Source organism: Carcharodon carcharias (assembly GCF_017639515.1).
Source record: "Carcharodon carcharias isolate sCarCar2 chromosome 37 unlocalized genomic scaffold, sCarCar2.pri SUPER_37_unloc_1, whole genome shotgun sequence".
NCBI classification, from domain to species: domain Eukaryota; kingdom Metazoa; phylum Chordata; class Chondrichthyes; order Lamniformes; family Lamnidae; genus Carcharodon; species Carcharodon carcharias.
The window spans coordinates 3437865-3458951 of record NW_024470758.1 but is presented as its reverse complement, the minus strand read 5'-3'; the positions used below and the strand labels follow the sequence as shown (position 1 = coordinate 3458951).

The 21087-nt window shown below is 52.8% G+C and overlaps 1 protein-coding gene across 3 annotated transcripts in view; it reads left to right on the top strand.

Annotated features, from left to right (window-relative positions):
• LOC121274602 (pyruvate carboxylase, mitochondrial-like) overlaps window positions 1–15850 on the top strand; it is a 1197472-nt gene extending 1181622 nt beyond the window's left edge. For all 3 annotated transcript variants that reach the window (XM_041181940.1, XM_041181941.1, XM_041181942.1), the window contains exons 21-22: window positions 1067–1207; window positions 14369–15850. In XM_041181940.1, the coding sequence (XP_041037874.1) occupies window positions 1067–1207; window positions 14369–14617 (390 nt within the window). In that variant the 3' untranslated portion in view covers window positions 14618–15850. The remainder of the gene's footprint in view (window positions 1–1066; window positions 1208–14368) is intronic.
• The last annotated feature ends 5237 nt before the right edge of the window (window positions 15851–21087 follow it).

Below are 21087 nucleotides of genomic sequence, written 5' to 3'. Positions count from 1 at the left end.
CAGGCCTCAGGTGACAGGTGTGGGCTTTCTTCCCGCCATACTGGGGGGGTTTAAGTAGGCCAGCTGGCGAACGATATTGGCCTCCAAGTGGAAATGAGGAGCGTGAATGACATTGGCACTCAGCACCTAGGCTGAGTGGAACATTGCTTAATTTTTGAACCTGCCCACGTCCCCGATTATTAACTCATCATTCTGCCTTCTGAGGTGCAAAGCAGGCAGTGGGCCAGAAAAAATACGGGTAGCATTAACACAACTGTCTGAAGGGAGGGCGGCACAGAACACCAGCTAACCTTGTTTGTTTATTCACTGGGACAAGCTCATCAACCGTGTGCAATCCTGCAAGTCCAGGAGGCAGATTCCTTTCAAGACTAAAGGGTGGGGGGGGGTGTGTGGAATGAAAGAGGTTTTAACTCAGGGGAGCAGCATAGCAGGGGTGGTGCATGGTGCCTTCCGATCCTGTGGTCTATGACCATCTGATGGGTAGGGAGGCTGTAGGCCTGCAGGGATCACAGTGAGTTGACCACAGCACATTGGTCAATGTATGTATTTCATGTCAAAGACATGAAGGAAGGAAAAGAAGGGTTAGAAATGCAGAAGTAGATGGGGATGGAAGGAAAGAGATGGACAAATGTTGAGTCGATCTCAAGCAAGCTTGTGAAAATTGAAACTAGACACTAATACTTTTTTTTCATAATAGGCTTATTTACAGAATGCAGCATTACATATGGCATTTTACTGCCAGCTACCTCCATGTCTCAGCGGTCTCTCTTTATAAGTGCTCTAGGTACTTAATTAAACAATGCCCTTCACTTATGTATCTTAATATAATCAACATACAATTAGCAATAAATAATTAGAGATGGAAAGTGAGATTAGAGAGAGAAGGAAAGATGGAGAGAAATAGATAACAAGTGACAGCAAGATGTCGATAAACAGAGTGCTTTAAGGACAGAGACATTAATTAGATGTGACAGAAAAACAAAGCTATCTTAGCACAGATCCCTGGGGTACTAAGAAGAGCTGGATTATTACAGCAGGTTTTTGATGTGATGCTTTCTTTGCACAGGTTGAGCTGGAACGAGGGAAGACACTCCACATTAAAGCACTGGCGCTGGGTGACCTGAACTTTGCTGGACAGAGGGAGGTGTTCTTCGAGATGAACGGACAGCTGCGCTCAGTCCTGGTCAAGGACACGCAGGCCATGAAGGTGAGGGGGTAACAAGTAGTGGTAGTGGTATTGCCATTAGAATTATAATGATCGGCGCAGGCTTGGAGGGCCGAAGGGCCTGTTCCTGTGCTGTACTTTTCTTTGTTCTTTACACATGAATAGGATGGGGATAGAGGGATACGGACCCCAGAAGTGCAAAATGTTTTAGTTGACGGGCATTATGATCGGCGCAGGCTTGGAGGGCCGAAGAGCCTGTTCCTATGATGTACTTTTCTTTGTTCTTTGTTCTGACGGAGCATGAAGGTTAGAGGCTGCACCAGCGATGGGGACACTGCTCACTGTTAAAAACAGCATTCGAATGAGCTTGGCGGGGGTGGGGGGGCCTAAATGAGCGTGGAGCCCCACAGCTAGTTTGCCATAAAATGGGAACGATACAGCGCAGAAGGAGGCCATTCGGCCCCATTGTGCCTGTGCCAGACCTGGAATTTGCTGCCTACCAGGGCGTTGGAAACGGAGACAATGATTTCAAAAGGAAACTGGGACGGTACTTGAAGGAAATAAACTTCCGGGGCTATAACAGGGAGGGTGGGGGGCGGAATGGAACTGACTGGATTGCACTATAGAGAGCCGGCACAGACTCAAAGGGGCTGAATGGCCTCTTCTGAGTTATCCAGTTAGTCCCTTTAGCCTGCTCCTTTCCCATAACCCTGTAAATGAGTCTTCTTCAAGTGCTCCTCCATCTGCCTTAGGGAAGTTCCTGCAGAATCTCACTCCAACAGCCTTCCAGGTCGTGCGTTCCTGATCATAACAACCCTCGTCATAAAGAAATTGCTCCCCATTTCCTCTCTAATTCTTTTATAAATTATTTTAAGTTAATTGGCTACTGCCAAATACAGTTGCTGGAGGAATCGGTACCTCCCTATTAACCCTTCATCGTTTTTGAACCCCTCGATTAAACCACTGCTCCAAGGAGAACAATCCCAGCTTCTCCGGCCTCTCCACATTAACTGAAGCCCCCTCATCCCTGGTCCCGTTCTGGTAAATCTACCCCGCACCCTCCCCGAGGACCTCGAGCTCTTTGCTAAAGTGCGGAGCCCGCAACTGAACATGGTAGTCCAGCCAGGCCTAATCCAGGCCCATTACAACAACCACCTGCATTTATATAGTGCCTCTAAAGTAGTAAAATGCCCAAAGGTGCTTCACGGGAGCATTATCAAACAAAAACCTGACTCCAAATGGCATAAGGAGATTATTAAGGACAGGTGACCAAAAGCTTGGTCAAAGAGATCGGTTTTAAGGAGCGTCTTAAAGGAGGAGAGCGAGAGAGAGAGGGAGAGAGAGAGAGAGGCAGGGGAGTGTGGCGGGGAGGGGCCCAGAGCTTAGGGCCCAGGCAGCTGAAGGCACGGCCGCCAATGGTGGAGCGGTTAAAATCGGGGATGAGCAAGAGGCCAGGATTGGAGGGGCGCAGAGATCCCAGAGGGTTGTCGGGCCGCAGGAGGTGACAGAGATAGGGATGGGAGGGGGAGAGACCGTGGAGAGATTTGAAAACAAGGATGAGAATTTTCAGATCAAGGTGTCCCACGGGATGTGGAGGTGAGATACCGACCAGCCGTGATCTCATTTAATGGCAGAGCAGACTCGAGGAGTTGGGTGGCCTCTGTATTGAAATGTCCCCATCTGCAATGGGTTCTAGTCCAGCTTTGTGAATGGTGACCATAACAGGGAGGTGCAGTGACAGCAAGAACCAGCTTACTCCGAAGTGCAGCCACTGATGTTGGTGGTTTCGGTGTTTCGTTACACAGCGCGATCCCACAAATAGCCAGTGTTGAGGGGAAGCTCCCCTCCCTGGAGGGTGCTGTGGGTTCGAAGCCCAGCCGAAGAGGCCTGAGGACCGAAGCAAGGCAGCAGCAACTCTCTTGAGGCTTGGAGTGTATGAATAAAGCACTCACGGTGTGTGTGTGCTGTGTGCACCCTCGGTGCATCGAGGGAGCACAGCACAGCACTCGTCTGGTGTAACACTGCCACCTGGTGCCCAGGAAAGGAGCAGGCAACTCTGTCACTCTGCACGGTTCCCCCTCAGACATTGTCAGCAATGTCTAGACACAACCTGTGTCTGTTATGTCCATGTGGTTTGGTTTTGTTCGGGTGCTCTGCTGCCCCTTGTCCTAACTCACACCAAGTCCCATTCATCCGTCACACCCTGGGCTCACTGACCTACGCTCACCCCCCAGTCCGACAACGCCATGATTTTAAAATTCTCGTCCTTGTTTTCAGATCCCTCATCCCTCCCTATCTCCGCAACCTCCTGCAGTCCCATAACCTCCCCCCCCGGGATCTCTACGCTCCTCCAGTTCCAGCCTCGTACAGATACCCGGTTATAATTGCGGCACCATTGGATTTGGCGAGTTTAGCTACCTGGGGCCTAAGCTCTGGAATATCGTGAAAGCCTATCTCATTCATCGATCCACTTGTCCAAATGTCTCCTGACACTGCAAGCTGCTGTTGTTGAGACCTGACGGGGAGATTCAAGGGGTTATTAGCTCGATGTTTCACTGCTGTGCGCCACAGATGAATGTACGCACAGTCTGTGATGTAAATGCTACAGAAATGGATCTGAATCCCAGACAGCTCCCCGAGCAGTGCACTGAGGCATTCAGACAAGATATTCAGGTTTAATGGCCTGGCTCGAACACAAGGAATGGCATCTATTTGGTTAAAAACAATCCCCAGCTTAATTAAAGCAGGAACCGGTTCTCTCACGACAATCGCTAGACAGTTATCAGTGAACCAGGCAGGGCTGCACTGTCGGAGGGTCAGTACTGAGGGAGTGCTGCACTGTCGGAGGGTCAGTACTGAGGGAGTGCTGCACTGTCGGAGGGTCAGTACTGAGGGAGCGCTGCACTGTCGGAGGGTCAGTACTGAGGGAGCGCTGCACTGTCAGAGGGTCAGTATTGAGGGAGTGCTGCACTGTCGGAGGGTCAGTACTGAGGGAGTGCTGCACTGTCGGAGGGTCAGTACTGAGGGAGTGCTGCACTGTCAGAGGGTCAGGACTGAGGGAGTACTGCACTGTCACAGGGTCAGTACTGGGGGGGTGCTGCACTGTCAGAGGATCGATACTGAGGGAGTGCTGCGCTGTTTGAGGGTCAGTACTGAGGGAGCGCTGCACTATTAGAGGGTCAGTACTGAGGGAGTACTGCACTGTCGGAGGGTCAGTACTGAGGAAGTGCCGCACTGTCGGTGGGTCAGTTCTGAGGGAGTGCTACACTGTCGGAGGGTCAGTACTGAGGGAGTGCTGCACTGTCGGAGGGTCAGTACTGAGGGAGTGCTGCACTGTCGGAGGGTCAGTACTGAAGGAGTGCTGCACTGTCAGAGGGTCAGTGTTGAGGGAGTGCTGCCCTGTCAAAGGGTCGGTACTGAGGGAGTGCCGCACTGTCAGAGGGTTAGTACTGAGGGAATGCTGCACTGTCGGAGGGTCAGTACTGAGGGAGTGTTGCACTGTCAGAGGATTGATACTGAGGAGTGCTGCACTGTCGGAGGGTCAGTACTGAGGGAGCGCTGCACTATTAGAGGGTCAGTACTGAGGGTGTACTGCACTGTCGGAGGGTCATACTGAGGAAGTGCCGCACTGTTGGTTGGTCAGTACTGAGGGAGTGCTACACTGTCGGAGGGTCAGTATTTAGGGAGTGCTGTACTGTCGGAGGGTCAGTATAGAGGGAGTGCTGCACTGTCAGAGGGTCAGTACTGAGGGAGTGCTGCACCGTCAGAGGGTCAGTACTGAGGGAGTGCTGCACTGTCAGAGGGTCAGTACTGAGGGAGTGCTGCACTGTCGGAGGGTCAGCACTGAGGGAGTGCTGCACAGTCAGAGGGTCAGTACTGAGGGAGTGCTGTACTGTCAGAGGGTCAGTACTGAGGGAGTGCTGCACTGTCGGAGGGTCAGTACTGAGGGAGTGCTGCACTGTCGGAGGGTCAGTACTGAGGGAGTGCTGCACTGTCGGAGGGTCAGTACTGAGGGAGTGCTGCACTATCAGAGGGTCAGTATTGAGGGAGTGCTGCACTGTCAGAGGGTCAGGACTGAGGGAGTACTGCACTGTCAGAGGGTCAGTACTGGGGGGGTGCTGCACTTTCAGAGGATCGATACTGAGGGAGTGCTGCGCTGTTTGAGGGTCAGTACTGAGGGAGCGCTGCACTATTAGAGGGTCAGTACTGAGGGAGTACTGCACTGTCGGAGGGTCACTACTGAGGAAGTGCCGCACTGTCGGTGGGTCAGTACTGAGGGAGTGCTGCACTGTCGGAGGGTCAGTACTGAAGGAGTGCTGCACTGTCAGGGTCAGTACTGAGGGAGTGCTGCACTGTCAGAGGGTCAGTACTGAGGGAGTGCTGCACTGTCAGAGGGTCAGTACTGAGGGAGTGCTGCACTGTCAGAGGGTCAGTACTGGGGGTGTGCTGCACTGTCAGAGGGTCGGTACTGAGGGAGTGCCGCACTGTCAGAGGGTTAGTACCGAGGGAATGCTGCACTGTCGGAGGGTCAGTACTGAGGGAGTGCTGCACTGTCAGAGGATCGATACTGAGGAGTGCTGCACTGTCGGAGGGTCAGTACTGAGGGAGCGCTGCACTATTAGAGGGTCAGTACTGAGGGAGTGCTGCACTGTCGGAGAGTCAGTACTGAGGGAGTGCTGCACTGTCGGAGGGTCAGTACTGAGGGAGTGCTGCACTGTCGGAGGGTCAGTACTGAGGGAGTGCTGCAGTGTCGTAGGGTCAGTACTGAGGGAGTGCTGCACTGTCAGAGGATCGATACTGAGGAGTGCTGCACTGTCGGAGGGTCAGTACTGAGGGAGCGCTGCACTATTAGAGGGTCAGTACTGAGGGAGTGCTGCACTGTCGGAGAGTCAGTTCTGAGGGAGTGCTGCACTGTCAGAGTGTCAGTACTGAGGGAGTGCTGCACTGTCGGAGGGTCAGTACTGAGGGAGTGCTGCACTGTCGTAGGGTCAGTACCGAGGGAGTGCTGCACTGTCAGAGGGTTAGTACTGAGGGAGTGCTGTACTGTCGGAGGGTCAGTACTGAGGGAGTGCTGTACTGTCGGAGGGTCAGTACTGAGGGAGTGCTGTACTGTCGGAGGGTCAGTACTGAGGGAGTGCTGTACTGTCGGAGGGTCAGTACTGAGGGAGTGCTGTACTGTCAGAGGGTCAGTACTGAGGGAGTGCTGTACTGTCGTAGGGTCAGTACTGAGGGAGTGCTGTACTGTCGGAGGGTCAGTACTGAGGGAGTGCTGTGCTGTCGTAGGGTCAGTACTGAGGGAGTGCTGTACTGTCGGAGGGTCAGTACTGAGGGAGTGCTATACTGTCGGAGGGTCAGTACTGAGGGAGTGCTGCACTGTTGGAGGGTCAGTATGGAGGGAGTGCTGCACTGTCAGAGGGTCAGTATTGAGGGAGTGCTGCACTGTCGGAGGGTCAGTACTGAGGGAGTGCTGCACTGTCGGAGGGTCAGTACTGAGGGAGTGCTGCACTGTCAGAGGGTCAGGACTGAGGGAGTACTGCACTGTCACAGGGTCAGTACTGGGGGGGTGCTGCACTGTCAGAGGATCGATACTGAGGGAGTGCTGCGCTGTTTGAGGGTCAGTACTGAGGGAGCGCTGCACTATTAGAGGGTCAGTACTGAGGGAGTACTGCACTGTCGGAGGGTCAGTACTGAGGAAGTGCCGCACTGTCGGTGGGTCAGTACTGAGGGAGTGCTACACTGTCGGAGCGTCAGTACTGAGGGAGTGCTGCACTGTCGGAGGGTCAGTACTGAGGGAGTGCTGCACTGTCGAGGGTCAGTACTGAAGGAGTGCTGCACTGTCAGGGTCAGTACTGAGGGAGTGTTGCACTGTCAGAGGGTCAGTACTGAGGGAGTGCTGCACTGTCAGAGGGTCAGTATTGAGGGAGTGCTGCCCTGTCAAAGGGTCGGTACTGAGGGAGTGCCGCACTGTCAGAGGGTTAGTACTGAGGGAATGCTGCACTGTCGGAGGGTCAGTACTGAGGGAGTGTTGCACTGTCAGAGGATTGATACTGAGGAGTGCTGCACTGTCGGAGGGTCAGTACTGAGGGAGCGCTGCACTATTAGAGGGTCAGTACTGAGGGAGTACTGCACTGTCGGAGGGTCATACTGAGGAAGTGCCGCACTGTTGGTTGGTCAGTACTGAGGGAGTGCTACACTGTCGGAGGGTCAGTATTTAGGGAGTGCTGTACTGTCGGAGGGTCAGTATAGAGGGAGTGCTGCACTGTCAGAGGGTCAGTACTGAGGGAGTGCTGTACTGTCAGAGGGTCAGTACTGAGGGAGTGCTGCACTGTCGGAGGGTCAGTACTGAGGGAGTGCTGCACTATCAGAGGGTCAGTATTGAGGGAGTGCTGCACTGTCAGAGGGTCAGGACTGAGGGAATACTGCACTGTCAGAGGGTCAGTACTGGGGGGGTGCTGCACTTTCAGAGGATCGATACTAAGGGAGTGCTGCGCTGTTTGAGGGTCAGTACTGAGGGAGCGCTGCACTATTAGAGGGTCAGTACTGAGGGAGTACTGCACTGTCGGAGGGTCACTACTGAGGAAGTGCCGCACTGTCGGTGGGTCAGTACTGAGGGAGTGCTGCACTGTCGGAGGGTCAGTACTGAAGGAGTGCTGCACTGTCAGGGTCAGTACTGAGGGAGTGCTGCACTGTCAGAGGGTCAGTACTGAGGGAGTGCTGCACTGTCAGAGGGTCAGTATTGAGGGAGTGCTGCACTGTCAAAGGGTCAGTACTGAGGGAGTGCTGCACTGTCAGAGGGTCAGTACTGGGGGTGTGCTGCACTGTCAGAGGGTCGGTACTGAGGGAGTGCCGCACTGTCAGAGGGTTAGTACCGAGGGAATGCTGCACTGTCGGAGGGTCAGTACTGAGGGAGCGCTGCACTGTCGTAGGGTCAGCACCGAGGGAGTGCTGCACTGTCAGAGGGTTAGTACTGAGGGAGTGCTGTACTGTCGGAGGGTCAGTACTGAGGGAGTGCTGTACTGTCAGAGGGTCAGTACTGAGGGAGTGCTGTACTGTCGTAGGGTCAGTACTGAGGGAGTGCTGTACTGTCGGGTCAGTACTGAGGGAGTGCTGTACTGTCGTAGGGTCAGTACTGAGGGAGTGCTGTACTGTCGGAGGGTCAGTACTGAGGGCGTGCTGCACTGTTGGAGGGTCAGTATGGAGGGAGTGCTGCACTGTCAGAGGGTCAGTACTGAGGGAGTGCTGCACTGTTGGAGGGTCAGTATGGAGGGAGTGCTGCACTGTCGGAGGGTCAGTACTGAGGGAGTGCTGCACTGTCGGAGGGTCAGTACTGAGGGAGTGCTGCACTGTCGGAGGGTCAGTACTGAGGGAGTGCTGCGCTGTTGGAGGGTCAGTACTGAGGGAGTGCTATACTGTCGGAGGGTCAGTACTGAGGGAGTGCTGCACTGTTGGAGGGTCAGTATGGAGGGAGTGCTGCACTGTCAGAGGGTCAGTACTGAGGGAGTGTTGCACTGTCAGAGGGTCAGTACTGAGGGAGCGCTGCATTGTCAGAGGGTCAGTACTGAGGGAGTGCTGCACTGTCAGAGGGTCAGTACTGAGGGAGTGCTGCACTGTTGGAGGGTCAGTACTGAGGGAGTGCTGCACTGTCAGAGGGTCAGTACTGAGGGAGTGCTGCACTGTCAGAGGGTCAGTATGGAGAGAGTGCTGCACTGTTGGAGGGTCAGTACTGAGGGAGTGCTGCACTGTCGGAGGGTCAGTATGGAGGGAGTGCTGCACTGTCAGAGGGTCAGTACTGAGGGAGTGCTGCACTGTTGGAGGGTCAGTATGGAGGGAGTGCTGCACTGTTGGAGGGTCAGTATGGAGGGGGTGCTGCACTGTTGGAGGGTCAGTATGGAGGGAGTGCTGCACTGTCGGAGGGTCAGTACTGAGGGAGTGCTGCACCGTCGGAGGGTCAGTACTGAGGGAGTGCTGCGCTGTTGGAGTGTCAGTATGGAGGGAGTGCTGCACCATGTTCAAACCCCACCACGGCAGATGGTGGAATTTGAATCCAACAATAAAAATCAGGAACTAAAAGTCTAATATCCATGAAACCATTGTCGATTATCATAAAAACCCATCTGGTTCACTCCTTCAGAGGAGGAAATCTGCAGTCCTTACCCTGTCTGGCCTACATGTGACGCCAGATCTGCAGTAACGTGGTTGACTTTGAACTGCCCTCTGAAATGGCCGAGCGAGACACTAGAAAGTCAATAAGAAATGAAACCGGACGGACCACCCGACATCGACCTTGGCACCAGAAGCGACAAATGGCAAACTCAGCCCTATCCGCCCTGCTTGTGCTAGAATTGGGAGAGCTGTCACACAGTCTGGTCAAGCAACAGCCTGACATAGTCATCCTCACGGAATCATACCTTACAGATCATGTCTCAGACACCACCATCACCATCCCTGGGTATGTCCTGTCCCACCGGCAGGGACAGACCCAGCAGTGGTATTGGCACAGTGGCATACAGTCTGGAGGGAGTTGCCCTGGAGTCCTCAACATTGACTCCAGACCCCATGAAGCCTCATGGCATCAGGTCAAACATGGGCAAGGAAACCTCCTGTTAATTACCATGTACTGCCCTCCCTCAGCTAATGAACCAGTGTTCCTTCATGTTAAACACCACTTGGGGGAAGCACTGAGGGTGGCAAGGGCACAGAATATACTCTGGGTGGGGGACTTCAATGTCCATCACCAAGAGTGTCTCAGTAGTATCACTACTGACCGAGCTGGCCGAGTCCTAAAGGGCATAGCTGCCAGACTGGGTTTGTGGCAGGTGGTGAGGGAACCAACAAGAGGGAAAAACATACTTGACCCCATCCTCACCAACCTGCCTGCCGCAGATGCATCTGTCCATGACAGCATCGGTAAAAGTGACCACCGCACAGTCATTGTGGAGACAAAGTTCTGTCTTCACATTGAGGATACCCTCCATTGTGTTGTGTGGCACTACCACCGTGCTACATGGGATAGATTTCAAACATATTTAACCACTCAAGACTGGACATAAAAGAGGCACTGTGGGCCATCAGCAGCAGCAGAATTGTACTTAACCACAATCTGTAACCTCATGGCCCAGCATATCCCCCACTCTACCATTACCATCAAGCCTGGGGATCAACCCTGGTTCAGGGAAGAATACAGGAGGGCATACCAGGAGCAGCACCAGGCATACCTAAAACTGAGGTGTCAACCTGGTGAAGCTACAACAAAGGACTATTTGCGTGCCAAACAGCATAAGCAGCAAGCGATAGACAGAGCTAAGCAATTGCGCAACCAGCGGATCAGATCTAAGCTCTGCAGTCCTGCCACATCCAGTTGTGAATGGTGGTGGACACTTAAGCAACTCACTGGAGGAGGAGGCTCCACAAATATCCCCATCCTCAATGATAGAGGAGCCCAGCACATCAGTGCGTAAGATAAGGCTGAAGCATTTGTAAGAATCTTCAGTCAGAAGTGCCAAGTGGATGATCCATCTTGGCCTCCTCTGGAGGTCCCCAGCCTCACAGATGCCAGTCTTCTGCCAATTCGATTTACCCTACGTGTTATCAAGAAATAGCTGAAGGCACTGTATACTGCAAAGGCTATAGGCCCTGACAATATTCCGGCAATAGTACTGAAAACATATGCTCCAGAACTAGCCAAGCTGTTCTAGTACAACTACAACACTGGCATCTACCCGGCTGTGTAGAAAATTGCCCAGGTATGTCCTGTACACAAAAAGCAGGAGAAATCCAACCCGGCCAATTACCACCCCATCAGTCTGCTCTCCACCATCAGTAAAGTAATGGAAGGGGTCATCAACAGTGCTATCAAGCGGCACTTGCTTAGCAATAACCTGCTCACTGATGCCCAGTTTGGGTTCTGCCAGGGCCACTCAGCTCCTGACCTCATTACAGCCTTGGTTCAAGCATGAACAAAAGAGCTGAGCTCCCGAGGTGATGTGAGAGTGACTGCCCTTGACATGAAGGCAGCATTTGACCGAATGTAGCAGCAAGGAGCTCGAGCAAAACTGGAGTCAATGAGAATCAGGGGGAAGGCTCTCTACTGGTTGGAGTCATACCTAGCACAAAAGAAGATGGTTGTGGTTGTTGGAGGTCAGTCATCTCAGCTCCAGGACATCACCGCAGGAGTTCCTCAAGGTAGTGTCCTCGGCCCAACCTCTTCAGCTACTTCATCAATGACCTTCCTTCCATCATAAGGTCAGTAGTGGGGATGTTCGCTGATGATTGCACAATGTTCAGCACCATTCGTGACTCCTCAGATACTGAAGCAGTCCATGTCAAAATGCAGCAAGATCTGGCCAATATCCAGAATTGGGCTGACAAGTGGCAAGTAACATTCACACCACACAATTATCAGGCAATGACCATCTCCAACAAGAGAGAATCTAACCATCTCCCCTTGACGTACCATTACTGAATCCCCCACTATCAATATCCTGAGGGTTACCATTGTCCAGAAACTGAACTGGACCAGCCACATAAATACTGTGGTGGGTCAGAGGCTGGGAATCCTGCGGTCAGTAACTCACCTCCTGACTCCCCAAAGCCTGTCCACCATCTACAAGGTACAAATCGGGAGTGTGATGGAATACTCCCCACTTGCCTGGATGTGTGCAACTTCAACAACACTCGAGAAGCCCGACACATCCAGGACAAAGCAGCCCCACATCCACAAACATTCACTCCCTCCACCACCGACGCACAGTAGCAGCAGTGTGTGTACCATCTACAAGATGCACTGCAGCAACTCACCAAGGCTCCTTCATCAGCACCTTCGACTACCACCTAGAAGGACAAGGGCAGCAGATAGATGGGAACACCAGCACCTGGAGGTTCTCTTCCAAGCCACTCGCCATCCTGACTTGGAAATATACTGGCTGTTCCTTCACTGTCGCTGGGTCAAAATCCTGGAACTCCCACCCTAACAGCACTGTGGGTGTCCGTACACCACAGGGACTGCAGCGGCTCAAGAAGGCGGCTCACCCCCACCTTCTCAAGCGAAGTTAGGGATGGGCAATAAATGCTGGTCTAGCCAGTGATGCCCACATGAGGCAAATGAATTTTTAAAAAACCTGTTAGGGGATCAGTACTGAGGGAGTGCTGCACTTTAACAGGGCCAGTACTGAGGGAGTGCTGCACTGTAACAGGGCCAGTACTGAGGGAGTGCTGCACTGTAACGGGGCCAGTACTGAGGGAGTGCTGCACTGTAACAGGGCCAGTACTGAGGGAGTACCGCAATGTAACAGGGTCAGTACTGAGGGAGTGCTGCACTGTAACAGGGCCAGTACTGAGGGAGTGCTGCACTGTAACAGGGCCAGTACTGAGGGAGTGCTGCACTGTAACAGGGTCAGTACTGAAGAAGTGCTACACTGTAACAGGGTCAGTACTGAAGGAGTGCTGCACTGTAACAGGGCCAGTACTGAGGGAGTGCTGCACTGTAACAGGGTCAGTGCTGAGGAAGTGCTGCACTGTAACAGGGCCAGTACTGAGGGAATGCTGCACTATTAGAGGATCAGTACTGAAGGAGTGCTGCACTGTCAGAGGGTCAATACTGAGGGACTGCTGCACTGTCAGAGGGTCAATACTGAGGGACTGCTGCACTGACAGAGGGTCAGTACTGAGGAAGCGCTGCACTGTCAGAGAGTCAGTACTGAGGGAGTGCGGCACTGTCAGAGAGTCAGTACTGAGGGAGTGCTGCACTGTCAGAGGGTCAGTACCGAGGGAGCACTGTACTGTCAGAGGGTCAGTACTGAGGGAGTGCTGCACTGTCAGAGGGTCAGTACTGAGGGAGTGCTGCACTGTCGGAGGGTCAGTACTGAGGGAGCACTGTACTGTGAGAGAGTCAGTACTGAGGGAGTGCTGCACCGTCAGACGGTCATTACTGAGGTAGTGCTGCACTGTCAGAGGGTCAGTACTGAGGGAGCACTGTACTGTACTGTCGGAGGGTCAGTACTGAGGGAGTGCTGCACTGTCCGAGGGTCAGTACTGCGGGAGTGCTGCACTGTCAGAGGATCAGTAGTGAGGGAGAGCTGCACTGTCAGAGGGTCAGTAGTGAGGGAGAGCTGCACTGCTGAGCACCACGCCTGAGACATTACTGCAGTGACAGATTTTGCGTTCCCCATTTTGGCAATCTGAATTCTTGAGGAGGACACAAAGAAGCTACAAAGAGACATCAATAGGTTAAGTGAGTGGGCAGCATGATGGCAGATGGAGTATAATTGGGGGAAGTGTGAAGTTATTCACTTTGGTCATAAGAATAGAAAAGCAGAATATTTTTTCAAATGTATGAAACTTGTAGGTGTTGATATCCAAAGGGACTTGGGTGTGCCTGTACAAGGAATGCAGAAAGTTATCCTGCAGGTAACAGCCAGCAATTAGGAAGGCAAATGGCATGTTGGTCTTTATTGCAAGGGGATTGGAGTATAAAAATAAGGGAGTCTTGCTACAGTTGTACAGGGTTTTGGTGAGACCACATCTGGAACAGTATGTGCAGTTTTGATCTCCACATTTAAGGAAGGATAGACTTGTACTGGAGACGGTACAGTGAAGGTTCACTCGATTGGTCCCTGGGATGAGGGGGTTGTCCAGTGATGAGAGGCTGAGTAAATTGGGTTTATATTCTCTGGAGTTTAGAAGAAATGGGAGACGATCTCACTGAAACCTACAAGATTCTGAAGGGGGTGTGACAGGGTGGGCGCTGAGAGATTGTTCCCACTGATCAGGGAATCTATAACACGGGGGCCCAGTCTCAGGATAAGGGGCCGATCATTTAGGACTGAGACGAGGAGAAAATGCTTCACTCAGAGGTTTGTGAATCTTTGGCATTCTCTACCCCAGAGGGTTGTGGATGCTCCGTCATTGAATCCATTTAAAGCTGCGGGATAGACAGACTTTTGGTCTCTCAGGGAATCAAGGGATCTGGAGAGCGGGTGGGAAAATGAAGTTGAAACCCAAGATCAGCCATGATTGTGCTGACTGGCAGAGCAGGCTCGAGGAGCCAAATGGTCTACTCCTGCTGCTATTTTTGTGTTCTTAGTTCCCTCCACAACCCTTGGGTGCGTACAGCGGCTGGGGTCAGTAGTTGAGGTGAGGGCACCGCGGAGTCTAGTGCACTGTCTAACCGCTCCCTCTCCTGGTCTGTCTCTTCCCCCATCACAGGAGATGCACTTCCACCCCAAGGCCCTGAAGGATGTCAAGGGCCAGATCGGCGCTCCGATGCCTGGCAAAGTGGTCGACATCAAGGTGAAGGAGGGCAGTCGCATCGAGAAGGGCAAGCAGCTGTGTGTGCTGAGCGCCATGAAGATGGAGACTGTGGTGAACTCACCGATGTCCGGCACCATCAAGAAAATCTATGTCACCCGTGACATGCACCTGGAGGGCGACGACCTGATTCTGGAAATCGAGTAACACGCTTAGCTGCCTTCTCACATCCAGTCTTAGTAACCGCTGTCAGGGATACCCCCCTCCTCCCCCTCACCTCCCCCCTCACCTCCCCACCATTGTTTATCGTTAAGACAGCGGGAATCACTTCATGGAACACTTACTCTGCGAAGCAGACTGACTCTCAGAACGCAACAGGACTGATTTTTATGTGGTAGCCCCCCTCTCCCTGCCAACACCTCACCCCACCATCCAGACTGCAGTGTTACAGCCTACAACCCAGTTGCCTTTAAGATTGAGGTAAAGACCAGACATCGTCATATATCCCATTGCTGCTACATGAGGTGGTTTTGTACAGCTCCGTTGCCCTCTCGTGTGGGGCTAACATAGGAGATTATTGCATATCATTCGCCTCTAATACAGGGTCATGGACCAGGAAGCATTGAAACCTTCGGGTAAGCGAAGTCAACCAGGTCTTTACATGCGGTACAAGATATTTGAGATGTCTAAGTGAGACGTTAGGGATGGGCATCCAGTGCTGTCCTAGCCAGCGGCACCCACAATCCTGTGGAAGAGTTTTTAAAAATCCTTTATAAATATCGATTAGACTCGCAGGCCTGGGACCTCCTCCAGGAGGTCATCATTAGCTGCTCACGCTAACCTCAAGAGGACTGGGTAAGGCCCCGCTAGTCTGCGCAAAGTACAATTCCCAATGGCAGTTCATTTGCTGACCGCTTAGCAAGTGTGGGGGGTCGGCCTTCCCTACCTCCATCATACAGGAATGTTCAACCCTGCACAACACCCCCCCCCCACCCCCCCAGCACCCCACACTCGCACTGCCTCACTTCATATCCCTAGTCTCGGACTAATATGTGGATCCGTATTTCGAAAGCCTGATCTTGCCTTTCTGCCCTGGTTCACCCACACCCGCACCCTCCAGATTCTCTATAAGTTATCTGCAGTTTACACTATACCCCATGGAGAGGTGGGGGGAGGGGGTCGAGAGTGACTCAGACCCTGGTTATCGGGGAATTCCAGAAAGGGATGAGAAGCTCCCCCGGCAAAGAGAACACTCAGCGTCACTCTGAGGCGGGCAAGCCTCCCACAAGGGAGGTGAAGGACAGTGTAACCTGACTCAGACTATATCGAGGAAGAAGCACTGGGTCGCCGAGGGAATCCCGGAAGCCGGTGACCCTGAGGGTTTTCTTCTGCTGCTCTGATTGGCGCCGTGGCCCCTTTAAGGTTGTTGAGGGTGGGTGAGGGGCTGTAAACTCTCTATTCCCCCCCCCCCTCCCCCCCACCCCCCCACCCCCAATCTCAGCCCTTCCCCCAGGTTGCGCAGGTGCTGCTCGTATTGTATATCTCACCGTGACCAGTCGGCAGAGTGTAGGATCGGATAATGATCCATCGATCAGCCACTGTCTGCACCGTGCCACACTGCCCTGCTCCTTCCTGATATCACCCCCCCCCCCCCCCCATCCTCACTGTTCACAATACCTGGACCTGATTTACAATGATGTCCAGACCCACTTCACCTTCCTCCCATTGGGCCCACAGTTTGAGGAGTGAAACCTCCTTTCATTGTGGCTTAAAGAGATGGTCTGATTCCCGCACAGGCCCCCATCTGATATCGAACGCCCGGACCCTGTCCCCCTTGGTACCCCTTCCCATACCCCTGCAACTTTGTGCCCCATTCTGGGGATGGACTCTGGTCTGCCTGGGAGTGGACACTGGTCACTTTATGGAGATGGACACTCGTCATTCTGGAGGTGGACACTGATCTCTCTGGGAGTGAACCCCTGGTAATGGACGGGCAGGTCCTCACTCCGCATTCTGGTGGTTGGCGGGCGAGGGTGTGGGTCTCTGCTAAAACCCTGCCTCACTGGAACCAGCAGAGGAAATCCCAGTCCGTGGTGTTCTGGGAATCACTGCCCCTTTCCTTTCTGAAATGGTGTGGGGTTGGTGGGCGGGGGATTCGGGGAGAGGCTGGTGTGTCAAAGCCGGAGCAGAATCCCATGGTGCCAGGCTCTGACGTCTGTCTTTTGACAGCCGGAGGTTCAACTGAAGGATAAGCAGACTCCCGCTGTCTGTCTCCTCAATGTTAATGTTTCCTGCACAGGTTTGCTGGTGGGGGGTGGGGGGGGGGGTGGTGGGGGGGTGGGGTTTGGTGCGAATGGAGATTAGAATTACAGTCACTCACAGGGATGCACTGGGAGTTTACAATAACGGGAGAGATGAGAGCGGAGATCTTGTGATTCCACTTCATTCCCCTCTCCCCCCCAGCCCACCTCCCATCCCTCCTGAGCTGGGGTGGAGTGCGGAGAACACCCGAGTGGCACCCAGCTTTACTTGTGTCCGGCATGCGCAGATCTTTGCTTTTATTGCCTGTGACTGGATCAGTCCCTCTCCGATGCTCGGTAACTGTGAACTGGAAGGTTTGGCCCCAATCCTCCGCTGTGGCCCGGGAGAGATAGAGAGAGTCGGGGGGATTCTCAGGACTAACCACGATCAAACGCCAACTCTGGCACTGCAGGGAGTGGGGGGGGGGTGGGGGGGTGGTTGAGCCGCGGAGCTGTCACTCAGAACTGACCGGCGATTGTTACCTCCCAAGGCCCTGCTCTGGGACAGGACACCCGGAGCTAGAAACAGGATCACAAGCTGCACTGTGTGTGTGTGTGTGTGTGTGTGTGTGTGTGTGTGTGTGTGTGTGTGTGTGTGTGTGTGTGTGACCATTTCAATCCCAACCAGCTTAAATGTGAAGTCACGATGCCAGTGCAGCCTTCCAAACGCTGGCATTACATAACTGTGAATCTGGTGTCAGGTTCCAGTTGATGGTTTTACTGCTGCTTATCCAGGGAGAGGACGACACCCAAATATTGTACATTGAGAGAGAAAAAAAAATTCCAAAACGCAAATGTATCATAAAAATCATTGTGGAGTTTATCAAATAAAAAAAAAAAATCGTCATATGAAACAGCTCCAGTGTTGGGACTGCGTGGAGTTACCTCAGTCGGATGCAGGCAACAATCTACAGGCAGCGACCTGACACATTGCTCTAACAGCCAGGCTCCCACTCCAGACAGTCACACAGCACCGTAGGCGGCCATTCAGCCCGTCGTTACGTGTGCTGACCCTTTTGGTCGAGTTATCTAATTAGTCCCGCTCTTCCCCCATAGCCCTGCAACTTTCTCCCCTTCCAAGTATTTATCCGATTCCCTTTTGAAAGTTCCTATTGAATTGGTTTCCACCGCCCTTTCAGATCACAGCAGCACGTAGAATCTCCTCATCTCCCCCTCTGGTTCTCTTCAATCAACGTGACCCCCTAACAGCTCCACACTTCCTCCACCCTCAACCCCCTCCAGCAAACATGTCATCTCCAGGAAGGTTAAAAATAAATGACTAGAATCTAATTGGGCGGGGGGGGGGGGTGGGGGTGGAATAAACTCTGGGGAATTACACTCTATTAACGGCCGTGCTACCCCAAGTCCTGATCAGATTCCAGAAGATATCGAAGCCAATGAGGAACATTGGCGGAAATCCTGCCCACCTTGTGCACCCAGAAATGTCAGTCTCCTCCAAAAGCTGGTCCAACTCCCTTCTCGAACACACCCAGCGAGTCCGCATCCACTGCCCTGGTCAGCAACTCATTCCCTGGGTCAGTAACTCTCTGGGTTAGAGAATCCTCCCGACACCAAACCTCTTTCTGTCCATAAGACCATAAGACATAGGAGCAGAAATTAGGCCATTCGGCCCATCGAGTCTGCTCCGCCATCCAATCATGGCTGATAATCATGTCCTAGCCCTGCTTCAACCCACCTCCCCGTCTCACCTGCTTCGAGTGATCCGCCACCCGCATGGTCACAGTAAAGTCACCTCGCCATCCTTACGGACAGGAGGAAGCCATTCAGCCCCTCATCCCCTGTCCCAACAATCAATGGAATACCAGAATGAAGCAGCACAGGAGGAGGCTACTTGGCTCATTGTGCCCGTGTCTTCCCCGTGTAAAACAGGATCCACATCCACATCGATAACAACAATGTGTATTTATAAAGCGGCTTAACCTCAAAGTGTCACAACACAGGAATGAGATTGAAATTGGAAGAACAGGAGAGCAAAAGGTTGGTCAAAGGGGTCGGTTCTAAGAAGCGTCTCAAAGGAGGGAGAAAGAAGGAGGCAGAGAGGTTTAGGGAGGGAATTCCAGAGCTTAGGCCCCCCCCCCACCTCAGGCAGCTGAAGGTACGGCTGCCAATGGTGGAGCGGTTAAAACCGGGAGTGTGCAAGTGACCAACATCCGAGATCTCAGAGAATTGCAGGTCTGGAGGAGTTTACAGAGACAGGGAGTAAGGGGGTGGGTGGGGGAGAGCTGAGCTCATGAAGGGATTTGGAAACAAGGGTGAGAAATTTAAAATCAAGGCTTTGCTCAGCCAGGAGCCATTGTAGGTCATTGAGCACAGAGGGGTGATTGGTGAAGGGGGATTGGTGCGAGTGAGGACAATGGGGCAACAGAGTTTGGGAGGGGCTGAGGTTTATGGAGAGTGGGAGGTCAGCCAGGGATGCATTGGGATAGTAAAATCTGAAGGTAACAAAGGCATGGGTGAGGTTCCAGCAGCAGATAAGCTGAGGCAGAGGTAGAATCGGGTGATTGGGCACAGAAAACAGGATCTGGATCCACCTCTACATGCGAAGCTGCAGAATTCTGCTTCTGCTCACAGCATTGCCTTGTGTCCACCACCTTGTCCTAGTACCTGAGGCACATCGGTCTACCACATCTTGCTATAGTACCTGAGGCACATCTGTCCACCACACCTTGCTCTAGAACCAGAGGCACATCTGTCCACCACACCTTGCCATAGTACCAGAGGCACATCTGTCCACATCATGCTCTAGTACCAGAGGCACAACTGTCCACCACACCTTGTTCTAGTACCTGAGGCACACCTGTCCACCATGCCTTGCTCTTGTATCTGAGGCACATCTGTCCACCACACCTTGCACTAGTACCTGAGGCACACCTGTCCACCACACCTTGCACTAGTACCTGAGGCACACCTGTCCACCACACCTTGTTCCAGTACCTGAGGCACACCTGTCCACCACACCTTGTTCTAGTACCTGAGGCACATCTGTCCACCACACCTTGCACTAGTACCTGAGGCACACCTGTCCACCACACCTTGCACTAGTACCTGAGGCACATCTGTCCACCACACCTTGCACTAGTACCTGAGGCACACCTGTCCACCACACCTTGCACTAGTACCTGAGGCACATCTGTCCACCACACCTTGCACTAGTACCTGAGGCACATCTGTCCACCACACCTTGCTCTAGTACTTGAGGCACATCTGTACCTGAGGCACACCTGTCCACCACACCTTGCTCTAGTACTTGAGGCACATCTGTACCTGAGGCACACCTGTCCACCACACCTTGCACTAGTACCTGAGGCACATCTGTCCACCACACCTTGCACTAGTACCTGAGGCACATCTGTCCACCACACCTTGCTCTAGTACTTGAGGCACATCTGTATCATTGCATGATTTTAATTTTTTTTGCATAAGGACCAAGACTAGCTCTTGGTCCTGTAGTCTGACCTTCAATCGTTTATGCGCCCATGTGGATTAAGAGGTATATGGTCCAAACTTATTTTAGTGACAGGTTATGGGTAAATTATCAATGGCAGAGTGAGTTACTGGGTGGCTAAAGAATCACTTCAGATGTTTGGACAGCCTGGGAGAATCCTGTAATGGGTAGAGGGGATAGCCAATGTGTGGAAGGAGGGTTGGCAATTAGATATGGAAAGTGGGAGAGGCTGCACCGCGAGAGGTCAGGGACATGGCTTTACCCATTGGGGCAGCTTCAAAACCTGTTTCATTGAAAAGAAATACCTCATAACTTTACACGTGCAAATGTTGGCAAACAGGTTCAGCTAGACTTTGAAATATCAAAAAGCATTATCGCCAAGAAAGATTTTCAAATTACAGCAAGTGCGAGGAGTTTGTGGACTTCTCCGTCCCTAACACTTGAGACCCATCCACTCAGCTGTCTCTGCCACTTCCCTCCCTCTCCCCTCCCCTCGCCCATTGGGACCTCTCCCAATGTTTCCCCCCAGCCCTGAGCTCACATCTTCCTCTAGTTTCTCTCCTATCTCGCCTCAAGCCATCTCCAAGCTCATCTTATCCACGAAAACCACCTCCTGCTCCTTCGGCCATATTCCCACTAAACTGCCGACCACCCAGTCTCCCTTCTTGATCCCCGTGTTAGCTGATCTCCTTGATGGTTCTCTTTCTTCAGCTACTGCGCGCACCCCCCCCCCCCCCCCCCCCGCCACTCTCTCTTTTCAAATCTGCCATCGTCACATCTCCTCTCAAAAAACCCACCCTGGACACCTGTCCATGCAAACTACCACCCCATGTGCCAAACTCCCACCTTTCCCCTCCAAGAACCCTTGAAGGAGTTATTGGCTCCCAACTGTCATCTTCCCCACAACTTCA